Source organism: Protobothrops mucrosquamatus, unplaced genomic scaffold, assembly GCF_001527695.2.
Source record: "Protobothrops mucrosquamatus isolate PMUCROS unplaced genomic scaffold, P.Mucros_1.0 scaffold_67, whole genome shotgun sequence".
NCBI classification, from domain to species: domain Eukaryota; kingdom Metazoa; phylum Chordata; class Lepidosauria; order Squamata; family Viperidae; genus Protobothrops; species Protobothrops mucrosquamatus.
In genome coordinates, this window is record NW_015386143.1 from 122,425 (window position 1) to 133,083 (window position 10,659).

Consider the following 10,659-nt stretch of genomic DNA (forward strand, 5'->3'; position numbering starts at 1 on the left):
TACCAATGCAATTATTAATCCCACCCCCTGCATTGACAGGAACAAATAGCTTCAGGAATAAACTGAAAAAGCTGTGCACTGTCACAGCGAATGATTACACATACATGGGGAACTTAGTGGAAAACTTGCCCCAGCAGAAGTTTAATGAAATTTTCCTTCCCTCGTTTAATTTTTAGAGTGTGCTACGGTTTTGCTCACAAAGAGGTGGAGAATGTTGAGATGTCATTTGTGCCATGTTCTAATAAAGACTGCTGTAATCATCCCCAGAGTATCCTCCACTGCTCTGGATATTATAGCTGCCACTCACAGAGATCCCTCCGGAGGCACCTTTGCTAGAAACCCCGGTAGTTGCAGAAATATGTGTTGTGTTTGTGCTGCTGTATCCTCTACTCTTAGAACTATACCCTCCACTTCCAGGACTTCCCACATTGGCCAGATCAGAATTCTTAGGAGTAGATGAGACCACAGTAGGGCTACCACTTTGTCCAAACCCAGAGCTTATGGAGGATTTAGAAAGGCTGTCTCCACTCCTAGGGGTTAGCGCATGTTTGCTGCCGTGATCTCCACTTCTAGAGCTGGATCTTCCACTGCCGTTCTTGTTTCTTTGGGTGTAACCTTGTCTCCTTCCGATTGTCCTGCCATAAGAACATCCACCAGCTACAGAGATGTTGGAAGAACCTACAACAGCTATAAGAATAAAGGGAGGGGGGGAAGCAATGCTGAATAACATTTTTTTTTGTAATCCAAGGTTATGTATCTAGGGCAGGAGTAGGCAACCTTGGCTCTTTTATGACTCGTGGACTTCAACTCCCAGAATTCCTGAGCCAGCTGGCTCAGGAATTCTGGGAGTTGAAGTCCACGAGTCATAAAAGAGCCAAGGTTGCCTACCCCTGATCTAGGGCATCAGGCAAATATTCATGACAATACACATGTGCGTTTCAAAACTACTTACATATGTTAACAGGAGGAGCATTAGATATCCTGTGGAGAAAGGAGAAAGAATAATTATTAATGTCCCAAGAAGCTAGTTCTGTATCCCAGATATCAGTATGAAGGAGATGGCTGATTGAGTTTCAAATGTTTAAATACTTTCCCAGCTCATTTTTGAACTGTGATCCTTTAGGACAGTTGGTAGATTCAAATGCTGTATATTAGTGTATTTGCCCTATGTTTTTTACACACACCCCCAATCACAATCTGGAGTTTATTAAAAGTGAAGAATTGGCCATAGACAGTGAAAAGCAATTTAAATAGCAGCTCTCTCTATACTCAAAGTATCAGCTGATTCATTCAGTATTTTTTATTACAGCACATTATAGTCCTGAAATATGATCAGATGACTTTCCCACAAGAACATTAGCAATCTGTAGTTGTGTGTTTTGGGATTTTTTGCTGTTTGTTTTTTTTTTAACCCACTTACCTGTTCTCTTCTCCCTCCAGAAGTGACTTATACATCGCAATCTCAATATCCAGGGCAATCTTGACATTCAGCACGTTCTGGTAATCTCTCAGCAGGCGAGCCAATTCATCTTTTGAGCTCTGCAGATTGTTCTCCACCTCAGTTAGCTTTAACTTGGCATCTTTCAAAGCACTCTCTCCTCGCTGCTCATTGTCAGCAATAGATGTCTGTAACGCATCAATCTTGAAAAGAGCCAGACCAAAAAAAAAAAAATGAACTTGGGACAAGTTGAGCTTCCTCAGCAGGAAGTGGAGAGGAGAGAAAGGGGCACAAAATGACTGGGGGGGGGGGAGAAAGAAAGCACGTTCTTTTTCTAAATCCATCAATCAGATTGTCTGAATTTTAGTGATCCTTAATGTTCTATCAATTCTTCTGGGGATGAGGACGAAGTTGATCTTTAGATGGCTCCCCAAGAAGAAGAGGACAGGATAAGTCAAATGTGCTTGAAGTGAACTTTAATTATACATTTAATCTGCTGAGTCCCCATGTCATTTGTCATTTATCCTTTCTGCATATTAAAAATGATCATTCAGTAGTATATTTTGGAGGGACTCTGGGGACCGCATTTAAAGATGATGGCCCCTAGGTTTTGCATCCCATTTCAGAATGATCAAAATGTCTGTTAAATTCATAATACTAGAGCCATACTATCTGAACAAATTCAATCTTGTCTGAACTTGGAAGCCAATCAGAGACAAGCCTAAGTAAGACTTGATGAGAGATCTAATGTAAATATCAGCACTGTATTCTTAATCTACAAAATTAACACTGCAAAAATTCCCAATAAATTCACATCTGTTTGTTCATCAGATTTATATACCTGCTCATCTCACAAGTGCATCCATGGATGGCATTCAATAAAACTAACAATTAAAACAATCTTAAGTCACTATTAAAAACAATTAGACATATATTTATAAAAACAAGATCATGGGAGAATGCATAATGCAGCCAACTTGTGGCCTCCTTGTTACCAAGGGATCCTGAGGCCTGCTGAAAGATTTCCTAAAGGTCAATAGGATTGGAATTAATCTTGGAGGGAAATGGGCAGTTTAGAATTATGAAATAAATAGTGAGTGAGTGAGAGAAAGAGAGAGGGGGGAGGGAGAGGGAGAGGGAGAGAGAGAATGTCAACATTGGGGGGGATGATGTTCCAGAGGGCAGGTGTGCCAGGGCAGAAAAGGGCCATCCCCAAGGTCCCATCAGATGCAGCTCCTTAGCGTATGGAATCTATAACATGCCTCTCCTGCTGGACCCGATAGGAAGCGTAGATACAACTGTGGGGAGGCAGACCTTCAAACAACTTGTCTTCATGCCATATAGTGTTTTAAAGGTCAAAATCCGCACCTTGAACTGGACCTGGAAACAAACTGGTAACCAATACAGCTCATGGGGCAGTGTATAACATGTACCTTTCTAAGGCCTGCACTGCCCATGCTGCTTCCTGCCTTTCTCAGGATCAGACAGGACATGGATTTGATCGTGTCCTTAGTTTTTTATATACATGCCCAATTCTAGATTTTAAAATTAAAACTATCAAATGTAAAGTGGTAAAGTGTGCTTTGTTCCCTGTGCATTTAGTGAAGAGGTGGGTAATGGATGATTCTTCGGATGTTGGACTTTTCTTGCCTTCACAGTGCAACCTCAGCCCTACTGATGGAAGACAGGTGGGAGTTGTTCAATAGCACATTTTCTTTTGCCTATTCTAGACTTAGATCAGCTTCTTTACCTGTTTTTTGGTACTTTCCACTTCACTTCTGCATCTCTGGACCATACGGGTAAGTTCTTGGATTTCATGACGGCCACTGCTGAGATTGTTGCAATAATTTCCCCATGTGTTCTGTAGCTCTTTGTACTGAAATACAGGAGAAAGCCTATTCTTTTATGTTTGTTGTGGCTTTGTAACTTTGGATTCTACTAACTTCAATAATCATAAAAACACTCATTTCCCTCCAGGGAACATAAGTTAAGCCAAGCCTACCTTGTTTTCATACAGAGCATTGACCTCATCCTTGCTCTTCTGGGCAATCTCTTCATACTGAGATCTCACTGAGTGTATTATTCCTTCCATGTCAAGGACTCTACTGTTGTCCATTGACACAATAACGTTGGTTTCTGCATTTGCTGCCTGTAAACTCTCTATCTCCTGTCAAGAAGAAGTTGCAAAAGATGTTGAAAGTACTCTGAATAATGCAGGAAACTCCTATCCCAGTACAAGAAGACATGCTAGAAAGGTTCACATCTTCCCCTTTGAGCAAATGATCCAATTATCCATTATACCATTTCCCTCCACTTGTTAACCCCTTCCCTCAAGACTCTAGAGAAGACTGCTGCACCATTCTTCATTCCTAGGATAGCTGGTTTGATTTGCAATACATGCAACCTACTTCAATAACAGTGACAGAAAAGTTTCAGGGACCATAGCAATAAAGGAGAATATTTGTATCTCAGGGTTGAAATGAGGGGTCCTTGGTGCTCTCTGAGCCTGATTGTTTTCTTGCAAACATTTCATTATCCAAACTAGATAACATCATCAGTCTAGCACTGATGATGTTACCTAGTTCGGGTAATAAATCATTTCAGGGACTATATCAGATTGTAAGACATCCACAACTATATTCTCAAATTTGGAAGAACAGTCAAGATGTTCAGAAAGAATATCCAGGAACTTCACTGCCACTCTCATGAAATATCACCTAAAGTGGTCACATCACTTTTATAATTATAGAGCCTGATGAATCCTGCTCCACCTGTTCTCTGATGCAGATATTTATAAATTCTTGAACTATATACTGTATAGTACATGAACTTGGTTTATAATTAAAACCAACCATCATTTACGGTGGTCAATAATAGCAATAGCACTTATTCATCATTCCATAGTGCTTTACAGCCCTCTCTGAGCAGTTTAAAGAATCAGCCTATTGCCCCCAACAATCTGGGTCCTCATTTTACCAACTTTGGAAAGGATGGAAGGCTGAGTCAACCTTGAGCTGCTCAGGATCGAACTGCTGGCAGTTGGCAGAATTAGCCAGCAATGCTGCATTCTAACCGCAGCACCACCATGGGTCCTCTATTTAAGGAGGATCCCCTGCAATGTTTGCAATGGGCCTGCAAATCGAAATCCTTTCTGTTGCTTGGATTCTTCTGATACATAACTATTTGGGACAGAGCTGGATCTTTTCCATCCCTCTGCCTTGGTTTATGAAAAAGAAATTAGATTCTCTCCTTTCTTTTGGCCAACTCCTGGTACAAAGTAAAATGGGGGAAAAAGGAACCCAAGGGAAACAGAGATTATGAATCTTTTCAGTGCAGAAAGAACAAACAAGCCACATATGTGGAAATCCTTACAGCTTCAAAGACACATCGGATGAAGTTGAGCTCCTGTCTCAGGGATTCCACTTTCACTTCTAGATCAACTTTGTTGCTATAGGCAATATCAACATCCTGAAAAGCATGACAGAAAGTACATTTATCTTAATGGAACAAAACTCACTTTTCAAAACATTTTATTATGTCTTCTCCCCCCAAAGAATTTTTTTCCATATTCTCCACTCATGACTTTGATATGATTGTTGATCAAATCAACCTTCAGTTCCTCATTATTATTATGAGTGTCTTATAGAGGATTTTTTTCCTAGTCTGGTCTCCTCCCAATATATTGGACAATTAGTCCCATTAACCCTAGCCGCTTAATTAGCATTGGCTATATGGTTTACTCTACTGGCATCTCGCGGATCATCTGCTTTATTGGAAATGTGTGTCAGCCTGGGACCTATCATGAGAAAAACAAGCATGATTTCCAAACACTGAAAATTTGAACACCAGTAAAGAAGATTGGGCTGTTTGTCCCATCTCTCCTCTTCCATTGGTCACTCAAAAATTGACAGATAAGTTCTACAGGGGACAGTGTCACCATTTCCAGCAGAATGTCACCATCAACAAGGGATGATTAGCTGGAAGGGATAGGAAAAGAGCATGTCTCCTGAACTCCACTCTATATACTACCAGTGATTAATGACTGAGGAGCACGGAAATGTTTGTATGTTATGAATGGATGAATGAAATCAATTTGCACCCTGTCTCAAAATGTCACAAAGTGGCTCATAGTGATCTCAAGTAAATTTCACAGGCCTTTATTTTTATGCAATAAACCTACGTTCCATCTGATCCAGCATTACTACTACTCAGAAGTGTGTACATATTGGGTGAGGGTTGAATCATTTTAATTACATTTTTTTTGAGATATAGGAACCAGAAATATCTAACCTTTTTTAGCAGCACAAAATTATTTTCTGCACTCATCCGGTGGTTGATTTCCTCTTCATACCTTGAGGTGGAAAAAAAGGAGATATCTAAGAACTTGAACAAACAAATATACATGCAAGGTACACATAAAACAAATGAATTGCAAAATTTGTGTGAGTGAATGTCAGGATTGGGGCAGAGTGTGAGTTCAAAGCTTTTGCCTCACGCCCCTTGATGGTTGGAGCAGAACTTGGGGAGAGGTTTCATTGGCTGGATTAGGATCCTCCTGGCTATTGTACAGATAATGAATCATCTCAAAGAATCTCAATTATCTCAAAAGGACAGACTTCAGCCAGCATTACTCCATCTAACACTAGGTCTACAAATACTTTCCGGATTTGAAGAAGGAAGAGGAGATACTAGGACACACATAGCATGCTTTGGGAAAGGAAAGGTAGAACTTTGTTCTTCAAAAGCTGGGAATCTTTGTATGATGTTCAGCCAGGGCTCCACCCCAACCTTTTCTGTATGAAAGACAGTAGTACAAAATGGGCAATAATTTTTAATGCTGCCCGAGACTGCTCTAAGCCAGACTTTATCACCTTTTTGGTTGGTTAGACTAAGGTCTGCCCTTCACCCTAAGTCAATGGGACTTTGACAAAAATAAATAAATAAGGGAATAAATTTTATAACTAACCAACCAACTAACTAACCAAACAACCAACCAACCAACCAAACAAACAAACAAACAAACAAACAAATCCAACGCAAACTTAACTTTGCTTCCTTTCCTTTTAAATTAGCACATCATTAAATTAATATGATTAAGCACATTGGATATAATTGCCCTTCCCACTTCCACAGGGCAGGTAGCAATTAACATATTCTGTCACATTAGCAATTATAAGCAGGTGGCAATTTGGGCAGGGACCCTGAGAACCACACTCAAGTTTTTGGAGGGCACACATTGCTCGGGGCCCCAGGTTATGGATTTCTGCTTTAAAATACTAGAAACAATGCAAGAGATAATAGCCAATGTGCTATAATGGATAAAGGTCTCCCTCTCCTCACCCATGCCAGAAGAAGACCTACATTCAGCCAGGAGCTCTGTTGCCCCACAATAGTCCAGAAAGGGCAGTGCCCACCTGACATGATGGGTAGCAGGCCTCTGCTTGCTACTACAGAATAAAAAGGTAGATCCATATTTAAGAGAACCCAATTCCATTTTCAAGGCTCCCCAACTACTTTCTGACACGGGTAGGCCTTACGAGCATTATTCTCTTCCCACCTGCTTTGACCTCTCACTGATTACCTGCTTTTGAACTCTTCAACCATATCCTGGAATTTTGACTGCTCCAATTGCAGCTGTTCCCTTTCATTCAGCAGCCGCTGCAGCTGCTGCTTCAAGGATGTGATGTAATTTTCAAAGAGAGGCTGAATGTTGGCCTTCTCCACAGGCTCCTGCTGCTGCAGGCAGTTCCATTTGGTTTCCAGAAGCTTATTCTGTTGCTCCAAGTGCTTGACCTGTAATGAGACAAGTGTCAAGATGCTCTTCTACTATTTCAGACAATCAACAGATCCTCAGGATCTATTATATTAGGAAGGTAAAGGAGCCTACTTTTTGACTGAAAGAAGAATTATTCTTTCTCTTGTTATTGATATTATTGTTTTGGAAAAAAAAACTAGGTATCACCATTTCATGTCTTGGAAGAGAGGATTTAAATGGGCTATAAAAGCCCAGTTAATGAAAAAGAAATAAATAAAGGGCACACATCCAAATGTGTGCTTTGAACATGAGTAAAACAAAGTCAATCTCTAAAAATATTCTTAGCTTACTTTAGAATAATTGACTTAAAAGTTGCAGCAATGAATTACAGGGTGGAACTTCCAATGTATCATTGGAAAAACATGGCAATTTGCAATACTCAGCACTTGCAATGCCTTCCTAACTAATGCATACAGGATGCTAACAAAGGCTGGATTAGCTGTGACTTTCTGTTCAATAACTTCTATTAGTAGAACTGCTCTGGGCTGTGTGTGTGTGATGATGGGTCCACTGCAGTCCACACATAGACAAATGTTGCACAACTCCCCCAAAGATGTTGTAGAGCAGTTTCCAGTACAGCACTTGGTTAGTCCACCAAAAAGCTGTAAAAAGTGGTTGAGAAATACATTTTGACAGGACAAGGAGAAATATAGCCACAATTTCAAATAAATTTAATAATAAATACACTTTAAAAATTGAAACTCTCTAGATCTATGTGTAAGAGTCAGTTTACTGCAGTGGTTAAGGCACCAGGCTGGAAACCAGGAGAGGTGAATTCTAGCCCCACCTTATGCAACAAATCAACTGCATGACCTTGGGCCAGTCACTCTCAGCCTTAGGAAGGAAGCAATGGAAATCTATTTCTGAAAAACCTTGACAGGAAACCTGGAGGGATTGGTTCAAGCAATCGCCAGGAGTAAAAAAACTAACTCAAAGATATACATACAAAAAAAAATAACCCTCCAAAAAGCCTATGTATAGGAGAATAGGATTGTGCATCACTCCAAAGCCATATGCATTTCCTCCCCCCAAAAGCTCATTGCTTTAAGAAGGAATCTCTAACAAATGGTCCATTGTTGCTTTTTCATATACAGATAAGTCACGATTTATGCAAGTCTGCATAATTGGATGCTAGATTTAGTGCACGTTGTAGGTTAATGTTGAGGCTAGCACGTGTGCAGTTGCCATTTTAGACATTGCTAGTCTTTGTGTGTGCAAACTGGAGAAAAGGAAGAGGCCATTGGAGGAAAACAACACAAGTTCCAAATAGAAGAAGAATCTGGTATAATTGAACGACATGGACATGGTCCTAGCAACCCTAATCTGTACTCAGTAAAGTTTTAGTCCATCCGGTAAAGAACATTCTCTAATTAGAATGCCCAGTGAGAGCTTTCTAAGAAAACACAACAGAACCAGCCTTACCATTCACTCTTCTCACCTTATCAATGAAGGAGACAAACTTATCGTTCAGGGTTTTGATCTGCTCCCGCTCCTCCTCCTTCACTCGAGAAATCTCCGGATCAATCTGGATCCTAAGAGGCTGCAACAGGTTTGGGTTGATTCGGACTGTATGGATGCCCCTCCCTTCCCCAAAGCGGCTAAGGCATTCATAACCGACAGCACGTCTGACATTGCAACCCAGACTTCGAGTGCTGAAACCTTCTGGCCGATAGCGTCTGCCATGGCTATTCCCACCACCAACACTCTGGCTGGTGAATGCTTCGTGTCTGTGATGGCCGCTGCTTTGGTTGCCAGCTGCTCTGGCCTGGCTGTTGGTCCCTGCACTTTGACTGCTAAATTCCTCATTCTTTGCAATTCCGGCACCAAAGCCCACCGGCCCAAGACTGTAGCCAAAAGGCGCAGCCCCGTAGCCCTGCCTGCTACTCAGGTTTGCTCCAGAGTATCTCCTGCTATGCTCAAGGAGGCGGAAGGAGGAGGACGCATTGCTGCCCGCATGGAGCCCACCGCTAGAAATATAATTCCGTCTCCCATTAAAGGATTTAGAGGTGCAGCACTGCCTGCTCATGATGGCTAAGGAAAAGGTAGAACCCAAGCAGTTGAAGCAAAGCTGAGTTGCCAACAGAGCTCCCAAAGAGGAAGATAGAGGCTTACAGACAGAAGCAAAGCCTTTTCCTGCTCACATCAGGAATTATTCTTTATATACCTTCTGGGATCTGGGCTGGGCTACAAAATAGCCGTCAGGTTAGGAAGATTATGCTTCCTTTCCTTGGAATGCATAAATAGTCAACATGCAGGCACATTTTCTTTTTATTTTCCAATGTGCAAATAAAAAAGACTTCAAAGAAAGCTAACGTGATGCGGGTGAAATAATCTGAAATGGAAAAATGTTGCTTGCCTTGCATGCCTCTTGATGGTGATCTTGAGTGACCTAATTAAACTGTTTTCCATATGGCAATTAGGCCTGAGCTAAATGATTTCAGAGAAGTCTTTTGCATTTTGCCTTCTGGAAACTTTGACATTGTAGCACCTTGTTTCAGGCAAGAGTGAAGATTACCCAGATTTCAATTTTAGGGCTTCCTATTCAAAGCTGCACAAATCATAACCGTCTGTTCCTAACCCTGATAATGTCAAAATGCTGAAACTTTGTATTATGAGATCACAATGTAAACTCTGCCTTCTTACATTGTGATGTCACTTGGAAATATGTAAGATGCACAGCTTGTGCTGCAGTGATGTAAAGCACATGTGACACATGCCTCCCCCCACTCAAGGATGGCTATGCCAACCAATTGAAGCAAATGAAATATTCCACAAGACCTCTAAAAAATCCCAATTCCCTTGGCACATTTTAGTCAAAGTTACTACATAAAACTTGAACAGAGACACTCTCTGATAATGTGATACCATTTATGAAGGAAAGTGGATTTTTCCAGTTCTTTCGAAAGAAAATTATTTTCAGAGATGAGCCATAGTAACTGACTTCTCTGGCTTTAAATTTGTAATAATTACAATGATTTGATCTTATAAGTCATAGAATTACAGAGTTGGAAGAGACGCTGGAGACCTTGTTGTCCAACCCCCTGCTTGAGCAGGGATCTCTATACCATTATGGAAAAATGCATATTCCATCTCTTCTTGAAAACCTCTAGTGATGGAGCACCCACAACCTCTGGTGACAAACTGTTCCACTGATTAATTTTTCTCACTGTCAGGAAAATTCTCCTTAATTCTAAATTGGATCACTTTTTAATAATCTTCCATCCATTACTTCTGTCCTGCCTTCAGGTGCTTTGGAAAATAGGTTGACCCCCTCCTCTCTGTGTTGTTGTTAATTGCGAAGTCGTGTCCGACCCATCGCGACCCCATGATCAACCATCAATAGTAATGGAACAAGAAATATTATACCACAGACTAGCGCTTGGTAGATGCAGTGATGTATGTCTTG

General features: G+C 40.9%; 1 protein-coding gene across 1 annotated transcript; it reads right to left on the minus strand.

The window, feature by feature from the left end:
- Nucleotides 1–238: 238 nt before the first annotated feature.
- Nucleotides 239–9,279, minus strand: LOC107284982 (keratin, type II cytoskeletal-like). The gene is made up of 9 exons (XM_015813122.1): nt 8,692–9,279; nt 7,020–7,231; nt 5,729–5,789; nt 4,811–4,906; nt 3,441–3,605; nt 3,189–3,314; nt 1,421–1,641; nt 953–981; nt 239–687 (listed from the first exon to the last, which is right to left on the minus strand). The coding sequence occupies exons 1-9, from the start codon at nt 9,277–9,279 to the stop codon at nt 239–241; spliced, it is 1,947 nt and encodes a 648-aa protein (XP_015668608.1).
- Nucleotides 9,280–10,659: the final 1,380 nt, after the last annotated feature.